General features: G+C 41.1%; 2 protein-coding genes across 9 annotated transcripts; both read right to left on the minus strand.

Moving 5' to 3' along the window:
- Positions 1-1,756: 1,756 nt before the first annotated feature.
- LOC112221408 (iroquois-class homeodomain protein IRX-1-like) lies at positions 1,757-3,261 on the minus strand. Its single transcript, XM_024383557.2, has 2 exons — positions 3,035-3,261; positions 1,757-2,830 (listed from the first exon to the last, which is right to left on the minus strand). The coding sequence occupies exons 1-2, from the start codon at positions 3,248-3,250 to the stop codon at positions 2,045-2,047; spliced, it is 1,002 nt and encodes a 333-aa protein (XP_024239325.1). The 5' UTR covers positions 3,251-3,261; the 3' UTR covers positions 1,757-2,044.
- Positions 3,262-8,685: 5,424 nt separating this feature from the next.
- LOC112221794 (ankyrin repeat domain-containing protein SOWAHB) lies at positions 8,686-27,772 on the minus strand. Of its 8 annotated transcripts, none has more exons than XM_042303733.1 (14): positions 27,484-27,772; positions 23,974-24,044; positions 23,242-23,532; positions 19,413-19,511; positions 15,861-15,911; positions 14,515-14,616; positions 14,328-14,339; positions 14,214-14,216; positions 11,430-11,516; positions 11,190-11,285; positions 10,611-10,613; positions 10,335-10,407; positions 10,076-10,177; positions 8,686-9,724 (listed from the first exon to the last, which is right to left on the minus strand). In XM_042303733.1, the coding sequence occupies exons 1-14, from the start codon at positions 27,605-27,607 to the stop codon at positions 9,549-9,551; spliced, it is 1,290 nt and encodes a 429-aa protein (XP_042159667.1). In that variant the 5' UTR covers positions 27,608-27,772; the 3' UTR covers positions 8,686-9,548. The 8 variants fall into 8 exon arrangements, with proteins under 8 accessions (XP_042159667.1, XP_042159665.1, XP_042159666.1 ...); XM_042303731.1 differs by having other exon boundaries at positions 14,515-14,634; XM_042303732.1 differs by having other exon boundaries at positions 14,515-14,634; positions 23,983-24,044; positions 27,484-27,771.
- Between the last annotated feature and the right edge of the window lie 17 nt (positions 27,773-27,789).

The following is a 27,789-nucleotide window of genomic DNA, read 5'->3' on the forward strand; positions in this document are numbered from 1 at the left end:
CTCAGGTTTTCCACAAGGGGGGGTAAGTGCTTCACTAGAACCGTGAGATTTGAGCATCAGGGGGTGGACTTCACCCTCTGATGGCTCTCAGTGGTGGATAAACATACCCAATTGTCATAGTTGAATAAAAGTAAAGATACCGTAATAGAATATGACTCAAGTAAAAGTGAGGGTTACCAATTCAAATACTACTTGAGTAAAAGTCTAAAAGTGTTTTGGTTTTAAATATACTTAAATAACAAAAGTAAATGTAATTGCAAAAATATACTTGAAGTAAAAATATAGAGCCTCCCAAGTCGTGCAGCAGTCTAAGACAGGCTGTGTCGCAGCCGGCCGCGACAGGGTGACCCATGAGGCGGCACACAATTGGCCCGTTGCGCTCAGTGCAGCTTGGACGGGTCGTGTTTCGGAGGATGCATGGCTCTCAACCTTCGCTTCTCCCGAGTCTGTACAGGAGTTGCAGCGATGGGACAAGACTGTAACTATCAATTGGATATGACGTAAAAGGGGTAAAAAGTACAAAAATAAATAAGTAAAAATATAGATCATTCCAAATTCCTTATATTAAGCAAACCAGAAGGCACCATTTTCTTGTTTTTTTAAATGTATGGATAGCCAGGGGCTCTCATCATTTTCAAACAAAGCATTTGTGTTTAGTGAGTCAGAGGCAGTAGGGATGACCAGGAATGTTCTCTTGATAAGTGCGTGAATTGGACCATTTTCCTGTCCTGCTAAGCGTTCGAAATCTGGGTGTCAGGGAGTATTTCATGCTTCTTTCCTCTTAGGTGTTTTCTCATTATCCCCGGATAAGTGCAGTTTACATGCATGGAAACCTGGGTGATTGGCAAGGAAGTTTTTCTAGTCGTTCACCCACCACTCATCTCCCTCTTAACTGACTCTCACCCATCAGATCCTGTAGGTATGATCTCCTGTTGTCTGATTATGTCCGTTTCTCTCCCACACACACACACACACACACACACACACACACACACACACACACACACACACACACACACACACACACACACACACACACACACACACACACACACACACACACACACACACACACACACACACACACACACACACACACACACACACACACACACACACACACACACACACACACACTCTCTCTGGAGATGCAGAAAACGGAACTGGTTTTGGTTAGCAGGCCTGCTCCCCCTTATGGACTCTTCAAGTTGCATTGTAGGATCAATCTGTTTCTGCTCATCTGCAGTTCTACTGTGTTCCGGTTTGAAACGGTATTATTCAACTCTTGTCTGAATTTGGATAACGAACCCCATGCAGTTTCCTTGTTTGGGCTATGTTCCATCAAATTGTTAGTGTGACTATCACCCTGCATGGCCCAACAATGAGATAACCAATTACTTTATTAATTAATTGAAATCATTTGAACTGATTAAAGGATGATTTCAGTCAGTGAACATGTCACCATGGGCCATGATTAATTTTCATCCTTGTTGTTATTCAACAATATTTATCCTGCATTGATTGAGGTTTAGATAACAAATATTTAATTTGCATATCAAGCAGATCTGTTAAATCTTTACAGTCAGGTATTAAGCAATATTTTGGGATAAAAATTGTAATAAACTACCAGAATACATTTGGAAAGCTAAATATAAAACATTAAAAATCTGATTGTGGCCTTGCCAGACCTTGCCCCAAAAAACAGTAAGAACTGGTGAATGATCAACACATGACAATTCCATTTCATATTTTGAGGGATTTTATTTTACCAAAATAAATGTTAATGATAAGACAAATGAAATTAGAATGTACAGATTATTCATGCAAATACATCTACACGTATGTACACAAAACATAACTCTGTAAAGAGTCTTCGGTCTTACAAGAAGCCAAACAACATATAGGCCTGCCCAGCATTTTCCATAGTAAGCGTGTAGGCTCCCACATAAAAAAATAAGCCTGTTCCAATCTCTGGAGTTTGGCATTTTAAAGTGCAAAAGATGTAAACATGTGTTTTTGGTCATTTAAAACTGTAAATGCTTCGTTAAAGAATATCGTGAGCAGTATATCTGGGAATATACAGTCCATTCCTTGATGCCCATTCTGACCAGAATTTGCCCATTTCTGTGCTCCTGGGATGACAAGGATTGTCCTGGTGGGGCTTTTTCACCGTTTCCGAGGTCGCGGTTTCTGCCAAAGACCATATTTTGGGCTTTTGACACTCAGCGTTGTCCTTACATCCTAGACGAGATGGGGATGATGTGCGTTTGGTGTAACTCTTTTCGACATAATTTTCCCCGTGAGCACGCGTGCTGTCTCTATGGTCATCGCTTGATTGTTTCTCCAGGCGTGCATCCACCAACTCTGGCGTTGAGTTGTCCACTCTATGTCCAATATCCTCCACCGTGTCATCGACGGTTTGAAGATCTATTTCGTCTTCATCAACCAAAGCGCTTTTCTGCAGAGTGACATCACTCTTCTCCTCGTCGCTTTCGCCCTCATCCTCGTCAGATTTCCCCTTGAACGCCCAGCTCACCCTATTCTCCTTCTTCAGCCGTCGCCTGGCGTTGGCAAACCAAGTTGACACCTGCGTGAGGCTCATTTTGGTTACGATGGCAAGCATGATCTTCTCGCCCTTTGTAGGATATGGGTTCTTGAGATGCTCGTTCAACCAGGCCTTGAGCGCGCTGGTGCTTTCCCGGGTAGCCACCTTGGCGACTCTGCTTGGGTCATCAGTTGCGCCTGGTCGGTATTGCGGGTAGAACGGCCCTCCTCGGCCGAGAAGCGCTTCATAATACGGTGAGACAGTCTTCAGGTCAAAGGAGTTGTTCTGAAAACACAAGGGAGAGTTGCAACGTTTAAACTTCTGCATAACCGACCATTACTGATTTGTCAAGTGCGTAATTACGCATTTCATTTTATTGGCGAGAAAGGCAAGCAATCAAGCACAGTTATACGTTGTATCTGTTGTATTCAGATTACAAAATGTAATGAATGATCTATTAGAAGCATAGGCTATTCTCAAGTAACTTACCATGTGCGCAATGTGTCCGTAGTGTGGATAGGGGATAAAGTTGTATCCCTGTAGTCCTGAATATGTCAAAGGGACCCCAGTCATCGCAGCAAGATGAGGGGCTTGTTGCTGTCGTACCCTGGGTTGACATCCCAAACCCGGTATCTGATATCCAGGGAGCATGTTGATGTTTCTTTCAAAGTAGAAGTTGCCAAATCCAATTTGTGACGCAGGCATCCTTACGTCCTGACTATCAGATTTTGAATGACAGTATGTGCGCCCTCGCGAACTTTTAATATACCCTGTGCAGTCATGGGCGTTCCTTAGCCGCGGCGACTGACGGGTTGAAAAGACTCGTTTTCACTCGGACCAAATCCCATCAAAGGAGAACTCCGCTGTTCCTTTTAACAGTTTCTTAAAGGCGCTAAATAGCCTACGTGATACTTATCTCGAACCAAGCATTTCTATGGTGAGAGACGAATAATTAAACCTAATTTGAAATTCACAATTTTATTCTGATGCGTAGGATATAGAGATCTAGCTAACTTATTTCTAATAATTGACTTACTATTTTTTTGTCACAACATGATCGGGAACCTTAATAATGGAACAATTCCAAACTATTAATTTATGGGTCACCTGAAATTAGACAAAATTCCACCTTTTATTTAACGCCCAACAAATCGTAATCATTTCACCTTTACTTACCCCAACATTTAAAAAAATCCAACAAAATGAAGTGTTTTACAGGAAAAGAATAAACACATTTTCCAAAAAAGAATGAAACTCTTTTAAACTCAAACCCAAGTGTCCCATCAAATTTGATAATAAAATAAATAAATACAATTACTTGAATAAGATTAACACCAGGCAGACCTATCTTGGCAGACCTGTAGCCTATCTTGTCTGACGATCAGACCTCTGTTGGAAATTGACTTATGAACATATAGCTGTGAATTTAATTAGCCAACTGAATCAGTCTAATGATGTTAACAGATTTTCAGGTTTCTTTCCATGACCATTGACTGAAACTGTAATGCCTTTAATATATTGTTATTTGGATTTGTCTGAGGTTTCATCTAATATTTGTAACTTGAATTAAGCTATGGATTTTTGTAGCATATACTAAATGTCCCTCAACATCTGAAACGAAAAAAATGTAGGCGTTATGCAGATATTCCACAAGTCTATCTTAAACTAGTAAATTAATATCAAATCGGAAAACATCTCACATATTTAGTTAGATACCAATTTACTTGATTTACTATTCCTAATTAACAAATGTAGGCTTAATCTTTGGGTGCCAATTGGTCAATGGGTTTACCTGCCTCAGAACTTTTTTATTTTATTTATTGTGATTGAACCATAACAGACTTCCCTTTGCATGTCGGAGAGTTTTGTTGTGGCTTCAGCATGTCGTTTCAACGGGCCTAATTAAAAGTGGTTAAGTGAAACAGGTGTTGACTAATGTATATGATAATTATGAGATAACAAATGGTGATGTGGGAAGGTCGAATGGTTGTTAAAGATACGAGAAGATACAAGAAGATACGAGAGGAAGGGTTCTTATTCCACTCTGCCCTTTCATGTTCTCCAAAAGGACATCAGTTAAAGGATACGTTTTTACAGAATTTGTGCGCACTGTAGGTATTTCTGGTTCATTTCTAAAAGGGTGAATTGTTAAATATAAGTATCAACATGTCAGAGAATAACATTTAGCCATGTTTGCATAAAGGTGTACAAAAAAAGAAGTTATAAATATATATATATATATATACATATAACAACGCATAGCTTACATATCGTATTATCTATTTATTTGTTTTAAAAAATCATGTTATTGAAGTAAGATACATTTATAACAGAAGACTAGCATCTGCTATTCATCTGTTATTAGCAGAATTCATGAAGTAAATCATCTTGATTTAAATGTTCACATTATGCTGAACATTGAGGTTATTCAAAAGGCCTATTCCACAGATGGTTTGTTTTTCTGTCTGTGTGTGTGTGTGTGTGTGTGTGTGTGTGTGTGTGTGTGTGTGTGTGTGTGTGTGTGTGTGTGTGTGTGTGTGTGTGTGTGTGTGTGTGTGTGTGTGTGTGTGTGTGGCATTAGGTAGATGGAAAGGGATAAACAATGGGAAGAAATACAGGGGAGAGGGGGTATTTGCGTGAGGTCCCTCAGGCCTAGAGCAAATTTGTTCAACTGGTACAATGAGTTGACTGGAGAGCAATGAGTCAAAGGCTTAAATAATGCCATCAGTATGTCTTAAAACACAAACAGCTCAGGGCAATTGCTTTTGTCTGACTTGTAGACTGTCCTTTCAATTCTTTTCCTCTTTCGCATGTCGGCGACAATGCAGGTGTTGGTCTTGTTCTGACAGGTTGCATATGTACTGTTTGCTCTCAGGATGTCCCTCGTTTGCCCAGAAGAGTGGCCAAATGGAGGAGGACTGTCCTCAGTTCCCTGTGAGATTCAGTATACAAGATAAAAATTAATGATAGTCTCTTGTGAGTGTTATATGGCCAGCACATGCACGACTTGGAAAAGTTTCCTCCGGGAAGGATCCCTTTTAGACAAGACAAGCAGGCCAACTTTAGTCCATCATAGATGGAATCGACTGGAAGCCTCAATGATGCCTTTCATTTCCCACTCTCGTACATACAGTATCCTATATAACTGTGCCAATTAACCGTGGGCCTCTGATTAAGTCCAGGAGAAGAGCCATGCAGGACAACATTTCAAGCCCCCTTTCTCTAGTGGAACTCTCAATTATGCTTTTAATTTCCCATTCTCATACTGTATTCTATATCTGTGCCTCCCCCCCTATAGTCTAACAGTGGGCCTCTGATTGATGAGAAGATCCAGGGTCATGACAACAGCGTGAGTCCTTAATGAGCTACTAACAACAATGGGCTTAGGTGTGACTTCAATTACTGGTCATCACCTGCCGCTGAGCTGATACAACAAAAGGCCTAAGTAAGGCATGTCAATAGAATAGCTCACGAGAAGGTGCGAACAACACAACAAAAGCTTAAAGGGAATCTACAGAGTATTCAACACCTAGTCCTTGTTCGTTTAAAAAAAAACACAACCAGATACCTGTACTTTTCCTAACAGAGAGGGAAAGTGGTAAGCAGAGAGTAAATCTGGATATTTGGCATAAAGAGGGAATGGAATGCATTTCTAAAATGCTTATTTGAATATAATTGACCCAAATACAGAACTAATCACTACTAATGTAACATAAACATAGGAGGCAAGATACACTACCTCTTTAAATCTGATTCAGTGAAACAAGTCAATGTATCAACCTGCTCATTCCCTTAACATTCCGTTCCATTTCCAGGAAATTAAGTGAATGTCAACTCATGACATGGAAAAATCCTCATATAACAAATCCCATTCTTCCCAGGTCATGTGATTTAGAGGGACACAACCCCAAATGGAGAAATGTAAGAAAAGTGTACATTTTATCAAGCTCTCCCACCCACTCCTCAGCTATCAACCCTCCCCTCCCTTCAGACCCTCATCCCTCCTACCTCTTTGTCCTTTGTCATTACTCTTATCAGCTACACTCTATCATTCTTTTTATAGAGAAGTGGCGCTGAAACCGCTTGCAAATGTAAGTATGTCTTTGTTAGTGTCTCGGCGGTAGGCTGGTGTCCCGCCCCTCTGCTCCCTCCTGGGTGTGCTCTGATTGACGGCCCTCTGCTGGGTGAGGGACAGGCCGTGTTCGTTAGGCTGTGACGGACAGGCCAACAGCTGGGGGACTGAATGACTGCTGGTGGAGCTGGTTGGGCCCTCTGCTGCGTTGGACATTGGAGGACACTGGCCCGCTCCACCACCACCACCCCTGTGGGGCCTCACTGGGCCCCTAGGACCCCCAGCCTGCCCAGCAAGTGTAGTTCCCCGGCAGGCTTGCTGTGCCAGAGCAGCTCGTTAGCTGTTAACTGGCAACGCCCTGCCTCTCCTCCTCAGTGACAGGGGGACTCAGCATGGTATGTTGGTCCAGGTGGCCCCCAACACACATCTGCAAGTCAACATGCCCTGCTGACCAGGAGAGTACATCATTCATTCATTGAAGTCAGAAATAGCACTGTAGACACTGAATGACATATTATAGAAAAATTGGTTATAGTGAACTCCCACAGACAGACATATAGTATCTACTACTATATTACAGTAGCTACAGCGGAACATGTGACATGGGAGTACTTTTTTTCTACATGCTGCAAAGGTTTCCAATTATTATTACTGGAAAATAACCATCCACAATAAGAGAGGGATTAAACGTATTGCTAATGCACACTGTGGCAAATAATTCCACTGCTACTCGTGGTGCATGTACGTATGCTTGTTTTGTTAAAGAGTTATGAATGGAGGTAGGGGAAGAAAGCAACTCCTAAAATGTAACAAACTTAAGTTCACAGCCAGCATCTAATGAGCTTGTGGGGCATCTGTGACGTGACATCTACATTTCGGCCTATTTGTAAAACAAAGGCTACAAGGAAGCCGGGGGCACTGGTTCTCTGTGTTTCAACCCTTATAACAATGAAAAGCAGGCGCTGGTGGGAGACAGTGCCCTCATGGAAATGAGCAACCAAACCAACAATGTGTCTCCTAATCTCCTCAGAGAGAGGAATCAGTTACACAGCAGTATGCACCCCTCAATGCTTTTCATTAGAACCAGCGTGCTATTGAAACACTACCCCCCCCCCAACCCCCCCTAATGTGTAGCCACGGGCTCTCCTCACACATGGGCCAGATACAAGGTAGCCCCTCCAGCAGTGAGGGGGAGGGAGGGGGGGATCTAGACAGTGGGACAGGGGGTTAGTATTGGGGAGCTAGGCCTCAAAACATGGGATTAGAGTTAATGTGCCCTCCCTGGGTTATAATCTCTTCAGAGGGGGACTTTGTTTGAGGGCTTGAGGGCAGTAAAATAAGTATCTATTACAGGAACCCCCCTCTTATCCCACACTCCAATAGCCTCCCCCTCTTCAAAAAATGAAGCACAAAAACACTTGCCTCTGTTCCCCCATGTCTTCTGATATCCAAAAGCAAGTGCTGCTGCCCTTTTCAGCTAATCTGGAGTTAAGGGCTAAAGCCGTATGGAGAGTAACCGCGACACATATTTACTCCATCTGTAGCCTGCAAAGTGAGGAGGTTGATGTAGATCAAAGGAGGCTTAGAAAAGAAGTGAGGATATCACCATGAAAAGAAGAAGAAAAAAAATAGCGTTCTCACAAGTTTCGTTTCTTGTTGTTGGGGAGTCATAATGTGAGAGCTGAACTACGGGGTCCAAAGCTGAGGATTTAATGAAATGTAATCTTGTTAGTATACCCGTGTATAAAGAAAAATCTTGATATTATTATCCATCGACTAAATCTTAAGACCATCCCAACCACAGGAGGCTGCTGAGAGGGAGGACAGCTCATATTCATGGCCGTGACAGAGCCAATGGAATGGCATCAAAGCACACATGGAAACCATGTGTTTGATACCATTGCACTGATTCCGCTTCAGCCATTACCACGAGCCCGTCCTCCCCAATTAAGGCACCACCAACCTCCTGTGATCCAACAGCTGATATGAAGTGCCCATTTAACCAAGTTTAACTTGGTAGAACTCCACCTACTGTAACTCTCATAAAGATTCAAAAGTGAACACAAAATTAGAAGCACAGCGTAGCACTTTAATATCAAAATATCTCAGATATAAATAATGTGCAAAACAAAACAAGCTTGAAGAGGCAGGTTCAAATTGAGGCAATACAAACAACTTGAGGAAAAACATGATGCAAAGCCATGGCACATCAACTAACTTGTTTCCCAATTGAATAAGACACTTAATTATGAACGGACTATTCTATGCCAGTACTATGGTATTGTTTTGTCTTTCAATAGAATACAATGTGAAATACAAATAGAATACAACGTGGAATACAGAGGGTGAAACAATAAAAAAATATTGTCCCTCGTTTTGTCCTTCAATAGAAATACAATGAGAAATACAGAGGGTGAACCAATAGAAAATAGTGTCCCTTATGACAAATCAACCAAATGACAAAGTAATAGTGCGATCATCAACATGTAAACGTGGCACTTCAAATCTGGAACGTCAGATCGGCTTGGAAACTACACATTTGAGCACGGTCTTCACTAAACACGGTGTGAGGAAAAAAGGCAAGTGAGATTCAAATACACACTAAATTGAAAGAGCAAGAAAACAAATTGCAGAATGCAAAATAGCGCCGTATGTAATGTCACATTTTGTCTCACTACAATCAAATTCAACTTTTAAAATGGAATTAAATGATAATCAAATCATTTTGGGAGATTGCTACAATACAATCAAGGCAGTAAACAACAAACTAAACAACTCGATAGTTACAGCTCCCTACAACATAAAAGCATACAGAATAAATACTATAAAAGCATACATTACAATTCAAATAAACACACAGTGACTGAACATGTTTTTGTGATGTCATTTCTGTGATGCCATTGAATGCGGGGCATTTGGCTAGCTTCTTCCTTAGCGTGAGAATTTCCTGGGTCTGAATGCGGGGACCATGAGTTGATGGGGTGCTAGTGCCACCCTCTCCTTTACAGGGGCTAGCTCCTCCGCTGAGCCCCACTTCTTCTTGGACTGGAACAACGAGACCAACTTCCTGTTCCTACTGTGGTCTCTGGCCTGGAACTCAGGGAATTCTGAACAAAATACAGACCACCATATAATACATTCTATGTAAGGCTGAAACGGTAATACATTCTATGTAAGGCTGAAACGGTAATACATTCTATGTAAGGCTGAAACGGTAATACATTCTATGTAAGGCTGAAACGGTAATACATTCTATGTAAGGCTGAAACCTAACGGTAAGGATGACCTTTTTTGGGCTCTGTTTTGATCTTAGTAACAAAGCCACAGGCATTGTTATGACAATGTTATTCTGTATCAGACCGGGGAGGGAAATATTGTGGTCTTTGTTCATTTCTTGCGTTTAGACAACATTTCAGAGACGTCAGAGAGTCAAAAACAAAATAGTAAGAGAAACTCACGTGTCTCCTCTGGAGCTACTCGGTCATCCTCTGTAGGCTCTGTGATGTTCAGGTACTGGCAGGCAAGATGGCCGCTGTAGTCCCGCAGATTCTTCTTCGCACCTGAGAGGAAAGGAAGAACATGTCAAACAATGACTGTAAGAAAACATGTAGCTGGAAAAAGGCAATCAATGGCAGAAAGATAATAGATTACTTGTTGCACTGATTCCACACCCCAAAATGTAAAAAAGCATGTGGGTTAACTTTCCCTGTCATTTACCATATGTTCCAATGAGCAGCTCCAAAATGTGTCGATGGCCATGCAATGCTGCAATATGCAGGGGTGTATAGCCCTGCAAAACAAAAAGTGGAAAATTATGCAAATGTATTCCCCACCAAAGACATAGGGGTATAATGCTAATTGTATAACCATTTTTTTTTTCAAGAACAAAACAGGCTGTCCAATACAACTATTTGAACATAACCTCTGACATCCACTGTGTGCAGAGTTCAAGGTTTAACCCTGGACAAATGTACAAGGCGTTTTAAGACCTACCCCCTAGAGATTCCCATGGCCCCAACAAAGCCAATGAAAACATGAAAGGAGAGAATATACAAATTACCAGAGGTTATGGCAACACAACATAATGACCACATACATAATTGGCTAGTTATTCTCAGAAAATTGCCATAGTTGTGAGTTTGGCACGGTAATACATTTACACAATTGACATGATTTATTAGTAGACACTCTGTGGGCGTGTTTTAAGAATAGTAAACTAACAAATATTTGACTGACTAGGGACATTCTGTTAGTCCCCACAAGGTAAAATGCTATTTGTAGGGGGTTAAGGTTAGAATTAGGTTTAGGGTTAGGAGCTATGGTTAGGTTTAGGGTTAAGGTTAGGGTAAGGGTTAGAGTTAGGGTGTAGGGAAAATAGGATTTTGAATTATGTATCCCCACAAGGTTAGTTATACAAGACTGTGTGTGTGTGTGTGTGTGTGTGTGTGTTTTGACTGCTGTATTGAATTTGCACAGCTGGATCTTCACAGGAACCATTACGATGCAACATTATACCACCAACACCACAGAAAACAAGATAACTAACCTGGCCGCAACCCATAGGCTCATTACCTTGGTAACAAATCTGCCTGGCCGGTCTCCAAATATACAAACACTGATCACTTCCTGCGTATGATATACTGTACTGAAAGAGGAGGTACTCACATGCTGAAAGAAAATTTTAAAAACAGTAGTAATGTTATTACTACGGTTCGACAATATTTTATAGCATTCCATTCCAATAGCATAAGAAATTACAATGCAGAACACAATACAGCCCATATTCACAAAAAAAAACAAGAGCAAACTCACAGATTTAGTGTTCACATCAGCTCCTGCGTTAACCATCATGGTAGCCATGTCCTCCTTGCCGTGTTTGGCTGCCCAGTGAAGAGCTGTCTGTGTCCAGAACAAGGAGAGGGAAATGTGAGCCATTCACAAAATACATCCGTTTGAACCAAACTATTTCCCTATACAGAACAAAAGCACTTTACTGCAACACCGACACAGGAGTTGCCCTATTTATGTATACAAAGATACTTGTATTGTATTGACATATACACAGAGACTTGTATTGAATTGACATGCACACAGATCATTGTATTGATGTACACACAAATCAAACTGTATTGGTTGCATACACATGTTTAGCAGATGTTATTGCGGGTGTAGCGAAACACTTGTATTGTATTGACATATACACAGATACTTGTAGATACATTCCCAGTAGTGGTTAGTCAGTAGATAGTAATTGGCATAGCATCATTACTCCTCTACCAAGTGGTTTCAACAGTGTGGATCGGATGAGAGTTCTGATAGGCTGGCTGAAGCGGTGGGCCAGCTGTGCACAGGAGGAGTGGAGAGATGGAGGGAGAGGTAGAGGGAGGGACGAAGGGATGGTTTCCTGCCATCTAACAGAGCCTAATTACAAAACAACACTGCACTGTGCCCACACCAGGGGGAGGGGGGCAGCCGCCTGTCACAGGGAGGAAGATTGATGATGTTGGTGTGACCCTCAGAGGGGAGCGAGGCAGACCCACCCAGGAATCGCCCCACTGTCAGCACTCAGCCATCAGAAAGACAAGGCTAGGGCCCCACCACGCTGTGTGCCCCCGCGCGCGCACGCGCGCACACACACACACACACACACACACACACACACACACACACACACACACTCACACACACACACACGCTCAGAGACAACATGCAGACAATTGCCCACAATTTCACCTGCTGAATCGCCCGTAATTACACAGCCTGAAGTGCTCAGAGACCCATTGACAAGAGTAACACAGTTGATCACAGCAGCGGCACTATGTCAGAAAGTTGTGTGGTTTGCGTGGGACTTATTCTTGAGTGTGCAGAGCTTGGCTGCAAATGTCAGCCTCTGAACCACAATGTCTATGTTTCTCAGTCTGACTCCAGACATGGAACAGGGAGAGCAGAACAATGATGAGAAGTAGGTTACCTATGTCAATCAAGACTAGTAAAGGTATTCCTTTACTAGAGTTGGTTAGGCAGCTTGAGCTCACCAACTATGAACATCCTTGTGCTTGTTCAAGGCCTTAAATGGCATTTCTTCATCTCCTGAATTACACGCTACAACATCAGGAACTTGGTGAACTATATCACAACCTTGATATTAGGACTCAGAGCAGTTGGGGAGGGAGATGCACCTCTAGATATCCAAAACCAGTCTGGGACACAGATTGTGATAGATGAAGTCTGGCTCTGAGTATCTCCATCTCTGTTGCCCGCCCTGTCACACGCCGAAGACGGATTGGTCGGCTGGGCCGTTTGAGTGGCAGCTTGGCGGGTCTCCTAGTGAGCGGGAGTGATGGACGAGATGGGACAGGATGTGGCGTTATCCCCTCCTCGTGCCTCTCGTTCCTGTCCCAGCCCACTGGGGCCACCTCCCGCGTTCCTGCCTGACTGATGACACACTCAGTGTGTGTGTGTGGGTGGGTGGGTGTCATGCACCCAACATGGGAGTTAGTAGTGTCCAAAGGGACAAGGGTTGATCAAGAGGAAACATTGGACAAAATGACCTATGGCCTGTGACACTTTCCTGTTCATAGTAAGACCACTGAGGAGTGATGGGAGAATGATTTACTTACAAACTGCAGGGTCAGAGGAAGTACGTCACAGTCCAGCACGGCAGAAGAGGGGAGCATATGTCATGTGTAGAGGACGAGAAGGACAGAGATCAGGAAGGCATAGGCTATGTTAGATGGGGTTAACATATGTGGGTCTTTGAATTAGCCATTCCCTGTCAATGACAGTTGAGGAGGAGAGTGTAGCTACACAATCTATCTGCTATTGGGAAGGTCAAAGTTTATGAGTGGTCTAAACTTTGTCTGATGGGGACAGAACTAGTCCACAAACGGCACCCAGACCTCAACTTCAGGCCCTGGGTAAGAGTGACTTCACCGCCGAAGGGTGAAGGTGGGGGCATCAAAGCCGCCCGAGGGAGATTTAGCTCCTTCCCGGGGACATGGCCAACACTGTTCTTCAATTAATCCCAGCCTGCTCTATAACTTTCAGATTATCTTTAAGTGGTTGAAGTCTTTGTGGTGCATTAAGAGTCTCTCTCTAATCCCCGCTCCCATCTCCCTGCACTTCAATGGCGACCCTGGTATCTTGTCTGGGTGGGGATGCTGATGGCAGGGGCTTAGGGATAGGTCTTAGAAGGTGGTCTGACACAGGACAGTGTGAGAACCCCAACACAGGGGAGGGACAACAAACATGAACCCAAATCTCTTGAGCGCACAGGGAGACCAATAAAGGGATTTGGGTTGTCAGGGGGGAGGGGGGGGATCCAGGAGCTAAAAAGCTATCTTCCATAATCCTTTTGAAAGCGGCGCCTTTGAAATGCATGATCTTGATGTGTGTACATCACAGGGTTTTTAGAATACAACTAACGGAAAAATAACAATGGAATGTCAACTATTTGAAATGCATTTTTATAGGTTTCATAAAACAATAGATATCATTTCAGAATATGATCAACTTTCTAGAAATCTAGAAAATGATTGTCAAGAATTGAGATTAACAAGATATAAAGTAGGGCATATCAATATTTAATTCACTTACCCCCTGACAGTCAAAGCAGATTCCAAAAAGAAAATAAAGAACACAAATCAGTCAATTATAATAGAAATGTAATACAAATATTCCTAATTAAAGTTGTGGAGAAAGTATACTCACTGAAACAAAGTCCTGGTTTAGTCAAATGAAGGAAAGGGAAGGAGGGAAACTACATTTAGTGGTTGCATCCAATAAAACAAAGCTACCCATTTATCCACAAGTATACTGCAATGTTATGCAGACACATCAAGGTAGTTTTGGAAACCTTGGCCTTTGTGAAGGGCAGAGGTGGATGGGTAGAGGTTACCTTCTTGTTGGCCAAGGAGGGCTCCTGTTTTAGCAGCTGGGAGAGGTCAGAGAGACTGCCACAAGTAGCAGAGTAGATCCATTCCTTCTCCACGGGGTCCAGCTGTAGGGATTGGATGAGCTAAGCAAATGGATAGTGTCCGTGAAGCACACGTCTAGTATGTACAGTATTATGAATATTCATGTCTAATATGTACAGTACCAAATCAAAGGTTTGAACACACCTACTCATTCAAGGGTTTTTCTTTATTTTTACTAGTTTCTACATTGTAAATAATAATGAAGACATCAAAACTATGAAATAACACATATGGAATCATGTAGTAACCAAACAAAAGTGTTAAACAAATCAAACCATCTCAATTGGGTTGAAGTCGGGTGATTGTGGCGGCCAGGTCATCTGATGGCGATGGCGTATCGCTGCAGAATGCTGTGGTAGCCATGCTGGTTAAGTGTGCCTTGAATTCTAAATAAATCACAGACAGTGTCACCAGCAAAGCACCCCAAAATCCATCACACCTCCTCCTCCATGCTTCACAGTGGGAACAACACATGCAGAGATGGGGTTCACCAAGTCTGTTCTTCTTATTGAAATTCGACCATGAAGGCCTGATTCACGCAGTCACCTCTGAACAGTTGATGTTGAGGTGTCTGTTACTTGAACTTTGTGAAGCATTTGTTTGGGAAGAAATTTCTGAGGTGCAGTTATTCTAATTAACTTTTACCTCTCCTGCAGAGGTAACTCTGGGTCTTCCTTTCCTAAGGCGGTCCTCATGAGAGCCAGTTTCATCATAGTGCTTGGTGGTTTTTACGACTGCACTTGAAGAAACGTTCTTGAAATTTTCCCGATTGACTGACCTTCATGTTTTAAAGTAATGGTGGACTGTCGTTTATCTTTGCCTATTTGAGGAGTTCTTGCCATAATATGGACTTGGTCTTTTACCAAATAGGGCTATCTTCTGTATACCCACCCTACAGTGTTACAACACAACTGCTTGGCTCAAATGCATTAAGAAGAAAAGAAATTCCACAAATTAACAAGGCACACCTGTTAATTGAAATGCATTCCAGGTGACTACCTCATGAAGCTGGTTGAGAAAATGTCAAGGGTGTGCAAAGCTGTCATCAAGGCAAAGGGAGGCTACTTTGAAGAATCGCAAATATATTTTTATTTGTTTAACACTTTTTTGGTTACTACATGATTCCATATGTGTTATTTCATAGTTGTGATGTCTTCACTATTATTCTACTATACAGAAAATAGTACAAATATAGAAAAACCCTTGAATGAGTAGGTGTGTCCAAACGTTACTGTATATATTAGCATATATAAATGTGGAAACTCACAGCCACTGGGGTGGAGCGCATTCTGCCCATACACTCCTCTTCCGACTCAGACTGAAAGAGACAGACAATAAAACAAATTATATGAGTATTATTGATCCACCAAGCTGAAGCAGCAGGGACATCTCTCCCAACCAAGGCCCTATGTTGTTCCACATAGGAATGAAGAATGAATGTCCTAAAGCCCTAATAGACACACCCACACACACACCTCCACACACACACACACACACACACACACACACAAATCAATCAATCACAATGTTTGTATGTTTATCACCTCAGACATCAAAAGGGATGAAGTGATCCAACAAGTGTCAGACAGATAGGTAGGATGGAGGCAAAGTGAGCTTTTCACACCAAGGGGTCAATGTAATAATAACTGTGAACTCCACTGTTAACCAATAGACATGTCTGTATCCTGAGTGGTGCAGCATGTCTAAGGCACTGCAGCTCAGCGCAAGAGGTGTCACTACAGTCCCTGGTTCGAATCCAGGCTTTATCACATCCGGACGTGATTGGGAGTCCCATAGGGCGGCGCACAATTGGCCCAGCGTCAGACAGGGTAGGCTGTCAATGTAAATAAGAACTTGTTCTTAACCAACTTTCCTAGTTAAATAAAAGGTTACATAAAAATTTTTAAAATACATTGGTCAGAGACCATTCCACCATCTGTGTTCCCCTTTGTTTAAACGTGGTCAGAAATACCCCGAAATTAAAGCACACATTTCTCTGAATGCACAAATGTGTCATTCTGGCTGATTAATGTGGGGAGAAAATGGCCATTTTCTATATGTTTTGTTTTGTCAACCACTTGATTGCTAATTGTTCTGAGATCATACAGGGACATGATGTAAAAACACCAAAGTCTTTCATGTCGCTGTCATACATGCCTTGTATAACACGAAAAGTGGAGGCCTATTTATCCACTGGCACATGTCCACTTTCTCTGCTGGAAATAAAAAAGACAGGGTAAGAAAAATATTGTTGGGCAGAAGTTTTTTTCTATAGTTGAGTTTCATTTTGTCAAGTGAATCCCTCAGCACTTTCCTCCTCTCTGTCATGTAATTCCATTCTCTTTGTCTTGAGGTTTAGAACCAGGGTTTAGAACACAGTTTAGAACAGAGTGATACTTCAGCTTCCCAAGCGCTTCAAGAGCAAATGAGAGTAGCACAGGCAGAGATACAACTGGGAGGGGGGTTGCGCAAAGAGGAAGTTCAACCAGCCACAGTGAAACAGCTTTTTTTTAGACAAGGGAATATTTGCTGACAACTGGTTCTTTCCACAGCATCAATTATTTTTTGATACAACTCCCACATTCTAATGTTGTCACATAAGAGAGGTGGTGAGATTCAGGAGGCCCTTTTACGTTATTGTGATCTATGTAGTTGTAGAGATCTAGTTACATCCCATTCAACAAGATAGGAACACAACCTAAGTTTCTATCCAATTGGCGACAGATTTGAATGTGAACATTGTCAAAACTGCATAAAAACGCAAAAAAAAAATACAACTTTTTGTCACGGCAGGTGTTTCCATCAGACGGACCTGTTGCTGATTAAAGGCTGTGTGATGACATAGTGCACATAAAGATGACTTTTGCGGTTAAAGTTCCCATGTACCAAATAAAAGTAAATGAGTTTCCATCACATTTTCAACTCTCCTGATGGTTTTTTTTCACAAAAAAAGTTGCGATAAATAACTAATCTTGCCCAATCTGGCATTGGCCCATGCTCTTTAGACAAGAGTTTGCTGATAAGGTAAACAGGTTATATGATGAGATATGGAGAAGAGCAAAATCATTGTATTTGATAATTGGCAGCCAAACACCAATCATCATGCCACCAGCAATAAAATAATAGCCTAACCTCGACATTTAGCCTATATTGGACATTTGCATGATCACTGATAATATAACCACAATGTGAAGTTAAATCTGCCGATAAACTTTTTAATGCTTTTCCAAGATGTTTTTTTATTTTTATTTCACCTTTATTTAACCAGGTAAGCTAGTTGAGAACAAGTTCTCATTTATAACTGCGACCTGGCCAAGATAAAGCATAGCAGTGTGAACAGACAACAACACAGAGTTACACATGGAGTAAACAATAAACAAGTCAATAGCACAGAAGAAAAGAAAAGAGTCTATATACATTGTGTGCAAAAGGCATGAGGAGGTAGGCGAATAATTACAATTTAGCAGATTAACAATGGAGTGATAAATGATCAGATGGTCATGTGCAGGTAGAGATACTGGTGTGCAAAAGAGCAGAAAAGTAAATAAATAAAAACAGTATGGGGATGAGGTAGGTAAATTGGGTGGGATATTTTCCGTAATATGTACAGCTGCAGCGATCGGTTAGCTGCTCAGATAGCAGATGTTTAAAGTCGGTGAGGGAAATAAAAGTCTCCGACTTCAACGATTTTTGCAATTTGTTCCAGTCACAGGCAGCAGAGAACTGGAAGGAAATGCGGCCAAATGAGGTGTTGGCTTTAGGGATGATCAGTGAGATACACCTGCTGGAACGCGTGCTACGGGTGGGTGTTGCCATCGTGACCAGTGAACTGAGATAAGGGGGAGCTTTACCTAGCATGGACTTGTAGATGACCTGGAACCAGTGGGTCTGGCAACGAATATGTAGCGAGGGCCAGCCGACTAGAACATACAGGTCGCAGTGGTGGGTGGTATAAGGGCGTTGTTGCGCCTTTTTCACAACACTGTCTGTGTGGGTGGACCATTTCAGATTGTCAGTGATATGTACGACGAGGAACTTGAAGCTTTTCACCTTCTCCATGTCGATGTGGATAGGGGCGTGCTCGCTCTGCTGTCTCCTGAACACGATCAGCTCCTTCATTTTGTTGACGTTGAGGGAGAGGTTATTTACCTGGCACCCCTCCACCAGGGCCCTCTCACCTCCTTCTTGTAGGTTTAGGGCCATCAAGGAAACCTATATCTTTCTAGATTAATCTCAATCTGTTTAATGGGCAAAAATCTGAATTATTTTTCTAATGAGTTCAAACATATTGTTGCAACTTGCTTTACATAATGACAGAACAAAGGGCAGCATTCAAATGCTAATGCTCACCCCCTTCATATTGTTTCCCACTCTCAAACATCCATGGTTTGTTTTAAATCCAGATAATTTAGCTACTGCCATCTGGTGGAATTTTGCAGCAACAGTTCCTGCTATGACTCACTATTTTGTTTAGAGATAGAAAGTAAATAATAAGTATTACTAGGGAGGCAGAGCCAAAGGCCTGTAAATGTCCAACACGGTGAAATGTGACGAAGTAACATTAGGGGAAAGTTTAATCTCAAAAGTATTTTCCTTGTTCCTTGTGTACTCTGGCTCCAGGACCTGCTCTCCTCGCCTCCGTTTTGGCATTTTGAGAGGGAAGTGAGAAGAGCATTGGATGACATCTTCTCCTTAGAACTTCTCCTCCAACACTCTGTGTTTCCCTCTGATTTGTTCAGAAGAGAAGGCGAGGAGAGAGGACACAAGGAATTAAGGAAAATACTTTTGAGATTTACTCCTGCTGTCACTAGCCTCTCACCTTTGACCCTGAGTCCCTGTCTAGCTCATCCTCTCCGTTACTGTGCGCTAGGGTTTTCTCTGAAATGGATGGTGAGGGGGTCCTCTCGGTGTGCTGGTCCTGGAGGCACAGAGACAACATACAGAATTAAGCTGTGATGAGGCAGCCTTAGTCTGGCCTCAACACCATTTAAAACTTGACTATGGCTTTTCAAACCACCCAGTATTGTTATCTACAGTGTTAGTTCTAGGCAAATGTTGCAATTCTTCAGCCATTCCTGGACCTGTGACCAAAAATGAGCTACATAAATGACCTAATGACTGCCTCCTCACAGCAAAATCTGCAGAGCTGGGAAGATTGTTATAAATATGGGGGCTACATTCTATTGGTTGCAAATGTGTATAGTAATTTAAATTGAAAAATGTGAAGTTTTGAATCCGGCGTTGTTTTACATTTCAATTCATAAACCATGTGCCATGGAATGGGTACATCGGAAATCTCTTCCCAACTAATTTGCAATTTATATGGCACAGCTCAATTTGGTCCTTAAATGAAATTGGTATACGTTTTTATAATCTATCACACCATTTATGTTCTTTAATGCATTTTTGTGGTAATGCTGCAATTAGTTAGTCGTAATTTTGGGTAGAGCAGACATTTCCATATGTCTGTGTTAGTTGCATGTGTGACATAACTCCCCCAGTCCTATTTATGATATTATTCACAAAAATACCTTTTTTAAAAATTTCATCGAAAAATAGTTTTTTTTCTTCATCAATTAGTATATTTGAGTTTAACCACAAGACTTGTTGTATTATTTGTTCTGTCTTTTCAGGTGGATTAAACTGAAATTGCAACCAACTTTGTAAGGCTTGTTTAAAAAAGAAAGATATTTTGGAGATTATTTCCTTTTCAAACAACCGAAAGTGAGCAGGTGTATTCTGAATAAAGGGGAAAAGGCCATTCTTGAATATAGGATGAGACATTCCTGCCAATTTACTAGAGAACCAGTTTGGATTTAAGTATAACTTTTGTATGACTGATGCCTTTAGTGAAAGGTCTAATGCTTTAATATGTAATCATTTCTGCCCCCCGAATTTATATTCGGATTTATATATTAAATAAATAGGCCCTTTAAATTTTGTCTTGCTTGCCATTCCAAATAAAATGTAATATTTTTTGTTCATATCATTTAGAAAGCAGGTCACTAGGTGTAGGCAAAACCATAAGCAACTAGGTAAACTGTGATATGACTAAAGAGTTAATCAGGGTGATTTTTCCACAAATAGACAGGTATTTTCCTTTCCATGGTAGCAAGATCTTATCTATTTTTGCTAACTTCCTATAAAAATGTATTGAGTGAGATCATTTCTTTCTTTTGGGATATATATACCGAGTATGTCCACATCTCCACCTGTCAGACTATTGTCAGACTATGTGGAATTTGTCAGACTATGTAAAACTATGTAAAATTTGATTTTTTTAATGATCCAATATGGCACATTTATCATAATTTGGTTATAATCCAGAGAGAATAGCAAAAGTATATAGATCCTCTAAGAGGCCGTGGAGAGACTCCAATTGTGGTTTTAAAAGAAAATATGAATCATCAGCGTACAATGACACCTTTGTTTTTAAGACATGGATTTCTAATCCCTTAATATTATTGTTGGATCCAATTTTAACAGTTAACATTTCGATGGACAACCATGTTTTACTCCTCTAGACAGTTTAAAACTTTCTGAGATGTAGCAATTATGTACTATTTTACACCTAGGGTCACTATACATAACTTTAATCAATTTTACAAGAGATTCCCCAAAATTGAAATATTCTAAGCATTTAAATATAAACTCCAGTTGTACTTTATCAAAAGCCTTTTCAAAATCAGCTATTAAAACCAGGCCTGGTGTCCCCGATATTTCATAGTATTCTATTGTTTCCAGTACTTGTTTTATATCATCTCCAATGTATCTTCCACGTAAAAAAACCTGTCTGATTAGGATGAGTAATATCTGACAATACTTTTTTAATTCTATGCGCCAAGCATTTAGCTAGGATTTTTGCATCACAACACTGAAATCTAAGAGGATTATATCTTTGTTAATTTCAATTTGTTTAATTATTAAAATGTGGAACATAAATTGCATCATTCAAAGTCACAAGTGTGTCCTGAAGTTAATGGGTTTATTGATCCCGTCGCCACTCGACGGAAGTCACCGTCGGAGTTGACATCATCAACAACACATGACAACAGAGCAAGTTGGTAGAGGCGAGGGGGTGATTTGGGATTCACGGCACCAATCCATTGCCATTCATAGGTGTGCCTTACGTTAATTGCTTGCTACAGAGTTGATTGCTCAGGTTTAAGCCAGGTATGGCAATTTAAGATAATTAGCGTGCAACTCACCCATACTTTCAGTCTCTCTGAGTAGTAGTTCTAATCCTGTTCCATTTGATGCAAGCTCTGTATTTTAAACTAATGTCCACTTGACTAAATATGCAATTAACTTCATGTTTTCCATAGTATCGCCTGGTCTAATTAACAAAGTAAAGTTCAACTAATTAAATGTACATTCTCATTGGTTAATCATTATGGGTGGGGTTTAGGAGCAAAGGTAGAAAGGCTGTCCTTTTCTCTCAGCTCAGGGTTGAACACCATTTTACAACATGCTCCATAGCAGTTTGTTTGTGGTGGCCTGTATGTGTAGGCAGTTGATGTTAGCTGTACTGGTTGATTCTCCTAGTAAGGGGTAGAGTTAGGCTCTGTTTATCACGAAAAAAGAGTAATCCGTAGTTATGCTGTTTAACATCTAAACCTAGTCTTAAAATGCAGTAGGAACCGGGCTGAGCTTTAGACTCGCCATCTGTCATTTTTTGTATCCTGAATGTTGCTATGACAATGTTTTCATGAGGAGCCAAATTTCCTGCAATAAATCCAAGAACTGTTTTTCTACAACCATTGGTCCTCATTCCCACCTGTCACCTACCTTGGATCTGCTATTCAACAGAGGCCATCTCTCCATGCTACATTTAATAAGAGCTTTCTTGTTTTACACCTGCTTACTGTAATTCTGCCAAAGTTCTAGGTAGTATACTATATGTCCACTTCATGCCAAAACCACTTGTGTTGCGCTGTTGCCCTTTTCCTGTATGAGTAGAGATATTGTTTGCACATATCTATGTGGACACTGACACTATTGGCTTAGCATATATTCTCTTTAAGTGATGCTTGTAGACACACTAAGGCTGCATTTAGACAGGAAGCCCAATTCTCACCTCTTTTCCACTAATTGGTCTTTTTCAGAACTGACCTGATTGGTCAAAATACCAATTAGTGAAAACAATAACAGAATTAGGCTGCCTGTCTAAACGCAGCCTAAGTAAAATCCCTTCTGCTAGATTGTGTAAACTGAACAGCTGGATTTTTACTTTGGTAAAATATCATTGTGCAATTAACCCTAACATTTGTTTAGTAAATGCAATACGAATTCCACAACTCAAACCAAATGGGAAAGACAACCAGAATGAGGTTGTTAAATTAACAGCTGCACCCTTTGAGTAAAATATATGGTAACTGGCACAAGCCATTTGTATAAAAAAATATATATTTAAAAAAATGAGACAATACAGAATGAACTTTTTGAGAAGTCCATAAAATGACAGATTGGAAATTAGTAAGAAGGATAATAGTATCAAAGTCTTGCTTTCAATCCATGCTTCTTCCGCTCTAATGCCATGCTCTTTGTGTGAGTTCTTCTCAGCTTTCTAGCATACCTATCAATGCATCTCATCCCTCTTTTTTTGTGTGAAACAAAAAACATCAAAACTGATCATGGTTGAAGCTCACCTCCTGCGTGTGCTCCTGCTTGGGTGCCTCTTTGAAGGTAATGCTGGGGCTTCCTCCACACCACATCACCTGTGGAGGCTTCCTCGCCTCTGCCCTCTTGGCCGGGTCAGGCTGGAGGTCTGGTTCCCCCTGGGTGTGGAGAGACGAGACCCCCGACACATCCCGCTGGACTGATGCCGAGGGCCTGGCAGTGCTGGCCGCAGGACTGGCCTGTCTGTCTGTCCCAGGCTCTGTCTCACTGCCCTGCTCCTGCTGCCTGTACCTCTTCTTCAGAATCAGGTACTTCTCACTCTAATCGGGACAGAAGGCAGGCAGGTGATGAGGAAGAGGGTATAGGATTACTGTATAGGAGAGTTTAACTTTGATCTAAACGTAAAGTCATTATGCAGAGTGGAATTTCTTAAAAACTAAGATATATTTTATTGTGGAAATAATTAAAACTGTTTGAGATATATTTGTAAGTTGCCCTTTCTAATTATTATGTAACTGAATGTTAATAACCTTGTGTAGGCCTACAACCGATAACACAGGGCGGGGGCCCTAATCCTATTGATGAATAGCAAACTACATAGTAAACAGACACAGAAAAGAAAATCATTTTTTTTGTAACAAATTAACTACCATGGCTGAGTAAAGATAGTGGGAAGGCAATTCAATTTGAGTGTGGAACATTAAAGGACTATGCACACTTATCACAGCACACTTTCTACAAATGGTCGAAAGTTCACCTACTTCACTTACATTCTCTGATTTCACAACAGCAATCATGTCGATGATCCGTTTGAACTCCTCTCTGTATTTGTCTGGGGAAAATGAACAATTTTGGCATCATAGAATTAGGAATTAGAATACTAGAAAGGGCATGAACCTTCTTATGAGGGTCCAAATGTCAGCCATGTTGGTCAGGGAGTTAGTCAAAATCAACGTGAATAATGTATCTGCAATGTTAGCTAGCCTACTAGTTTTAGAGGAATGGTTCCATAAATGTTTCTAATTAACTGCCAATATGCCAACATTCCATTCAAACAATGCCATCAATTCACAGCCATATATACACTGGCTCAAATCAGTTGATGATAGGATTTAGACAAGTTGTAAATGCAACAAGTACTGATATTGTATCATATAATAGCACTCACAGCTTTCCAAGAAAAAAATTATATGAGACATTTATGGTCTATTTACATATATTTTAGAGGCTATTTATACATAGATGTGCATAAAACCTGTATAAACTGTATTTTTATTATATTACAAGATTTTAGGTTGACCATAATAATACCAATAACACAATTTCTGATACATCACATGCCTTACTTTTATTTTTGCACGGGTAAAAGCAGGAAATGCATCACCTATGCCTCTACTGCAATTCATTCCAATTAGCCTGGTTTTGGATTTCTCTCTGGCCAAGATGGCTGCCATTTTCACCCCATTCTGGAACTTTGGGGTTTATATAACATATCCCCTCTAGTAATTGAATAGGATCTCTAGAGTTGGCATATCAAGTTCCAAAAATGTGATATAACTTTTTGTTTTCTCCCAAAACCCCAGACTTTCATTCTCTGAGGGGGTTAGAGAAAGAAAATGGATGATGAGGATAAGAAATATAATTTGGTCTAACAGTGTAATAATGTAATAATAGTGTTCTTATGGAATGAACTCTAATGGGATTAAGTGTTGTCTTACAATTGATTAAATCTATCTATTTTTTTATGATTTTTTAAAATTTTTAAATTTATTTAATTTATTTTTTACCCCTTTTCTCCACAATTTCAGGATATCCAATTGGTAGTTACAGCCTTGTCCCATCGCTGCAACTCTCCCGTACGGACTCGGGAGAGGCAAAGGTCGAGAGCAACCCTGCCAGGCCGCACTGCTTCTTGACACACTGCTCGCTTAACTCGGAAGCCAGCCGCACAGCCGGTGACCGAAGTCAGCGACTTGGTATCGAACCCTGGTCTGTAGTGATTACTCTAGAACTACGATGCAGTGCCTTTAGACCGCTGCACCATTTGGAAGACCCTAGATCTTTCTAGTTGACAAGCCTCTCTAAATCAGGCTGTTGAATCACTAGCATTCCAAGACGTAGACCTATTGAGTCTGAAGAACGTATGATGGCTATTTGAGATTATTGTGTGGCCTGTGAAGACTTGTGGCTGATCGTGGTTGATCTGCCCCCCCTGTTACTTCATCATCTTTCCCCTTCTTGCAGAGGCCAGGTTTGTGTCCCAAATGGCACCCTACTCCCAATTTAGGGCACCATTTTTGACCAGGGCTCTGGTCAAAAGTAGTGCACTTCATAAGAAATAGGTTGCAATTTGGGGAGCATGACAGGGGCTCCAAGAGGGAGGGGCTTTTATTCTTCATTCTTCTGCAGGCCAAACACAGCTCGAGTTGCAAAACAATCATCTCAGAAAAAAGTCACTGACTGGGAAAAGGGACGAAGAGGAAACTAAGGCTCTCTCTGCCAACATGAGGCAGGCAGAGATACAAACAACTCTACTCCCACATCTCCAAAAAGCCCACACCCAACCTATCTGTCTATTTCTGCAGTATTAAAGCTTTCCTATGGGAACCCAAACAAACTGCAAATTGATGGCTATTATAATAGTTTACTGTTTAACTTCCTCTCTGACAGATACAACTGGGTTTGTGAAACGATATTCAGACCTGATGCTGACAGACGTCAGGTTGTATAGGCTGCTGTTTCTGAGAATGTATCTATTACCCCAGCCAGCCAGACCACTTAACATAGGCCATCTTAGTTCAACAAGACAATACTAATGGCTGAAGCCCTGTGTTTGAAAGAATGTTTAGGTATGTAAGAATATAGGCCCGAACAATTGAGCTCTTTCCTTTTTCCTGACAGCAGCAGGGAGTGGAAAGAACATTTTGAATGAGACAGTTGCATAGCTCACAACTTCACGTCCACAAAAACAGGAAATCCAGAGGAAGTGGCCACTTACATCTCATCAACAAAATAATTCCTGGTTTACTAGTACAGGGGTGACAGTTTACATGTTCAGTAATTCATTAGCTAAAAAGGTAGACAGATAGCCATAGCAACTGGACAGGCACAGCAATGTTAGCTATCACTTCCCCACATTATGGGGACGTTCCCCACTATATCCCCACTTTATTCAATCGTAATAAAAAGAGCACCTCATTAGCGATCTAGTTGCGCTGGTGGTGCCTGTGGCCTAAATGATTGCATTACGATTAAAACACTATTATCGTGCAATCGTGCCCATTAAAAAAAATGGGAACACACGTGTTGTTATAAATGACTAAGTACTGGAACTATGTGCTGGAAATCATTTTCATAATTGGACACTCCAGCCATGTCAGATAGCACAATATCAAAGCTGCTTTATTTGGAAACCTCGGTCAACAACTGTACCACTGAGATAGCATCTGGACAGTACAACTGTAAATACAAGGTCACATTGGATAATCATTCATCTAGCGCCTGTCAAAACATGTTAGGGCCTCGTTATTTTATCCAGAACCAAGCCGGGATAATGCCCTGGTGGATTGCATTGCAAGTGATTGGTCAAACGTAACAATATTGTAATTTCAGGTATCAGTCTCAAATTGAGGGAGGACATTGGAGAAAATATTAGCTGTCAATAAAACTATAACGGTCTCAGGTTTCAGGATAATGCCGAGTTGTGTTCATGACTCAGGGGCTGAGTGGTATTAATTAAAAGGCAGCACCATAATCACACTGTTTATCAGTGTGAATCATTGTTGTCATACCACAACAGAACACCAAAGTCCAATGGTGAAAATGGTTGGTTGTTGTGGTCTGGGTCTCAGGCAAGACTTGAGTAGCAGGCACCAGAGAATTCAAGCAGCTATAACTGGTCTCAGGAAAGGAAATGACAGAATTCCTAGTGTAAATGTTCTGTTTAAATGCCCTTTAATGTAAAGCAGATGTTTAGTTTCGGCTACCCGACCGGGAATTGGGAACAATGATAAACAAATGGGTTTGAGGGGAAACTATTCATGGAATAGAATTGTTATAAAGGAATTAATTATGTATGATCATATGATGTGTCTGGACCACACAGATTATGTTATTGTGACAGCTACATACGTGACAGATGTCGCACGAGACGAGAAACGGGAAACGCGTCAAGTCATCCATCACGAAGCAGTTGATGAGAGCAACTGTTGCAGTTTCGTTGAAATCATTTTTGAAATTCCACATTTCCGATACAATGTACTGCTACTTACCACGCAGCTGCATGTCGTTATGACCAATGAAAGGCCTGTATATTTTCATTAAATCAGCATTTTTTACTTTCCCTCCGGCTGAGTAGAAATAATCCAGCAACGATTCTTCACTGACATCACCCATTCTTGCTTTATGTGTGCTCGTTTTCTATGACTAAAAAATGTTTCTTTTAGAGTTAGTATGGTCTTGCTGCTATGACATTGTACGCTCCCTGGCTAATTTGAGAAGGAAAAAAACAAACATTTGTAGCACATGTCCAACTTCATTCCAACCAAACCCAACCCACTCACTGCGCCCCCTCCGTT

The sequence above is a fragment of the Oncorhynchus tshawytscha genome, linkage group LG22 (genome assembly GCF_018296145.1).
Source record: "Oncorhynchus tshawytscha isolate Ot180627B linkage group LG22, Otsh_v2.0, whole genome shotgun sequence".
NCBI classification, from domain to species: domain Eukaryota; kingdom Metazoa; phylum Chordata; class Actinopteri; order Salmoniformes; family Salmonidae; genus Oncorhynchus; species Oncorhynchus tshawytscha.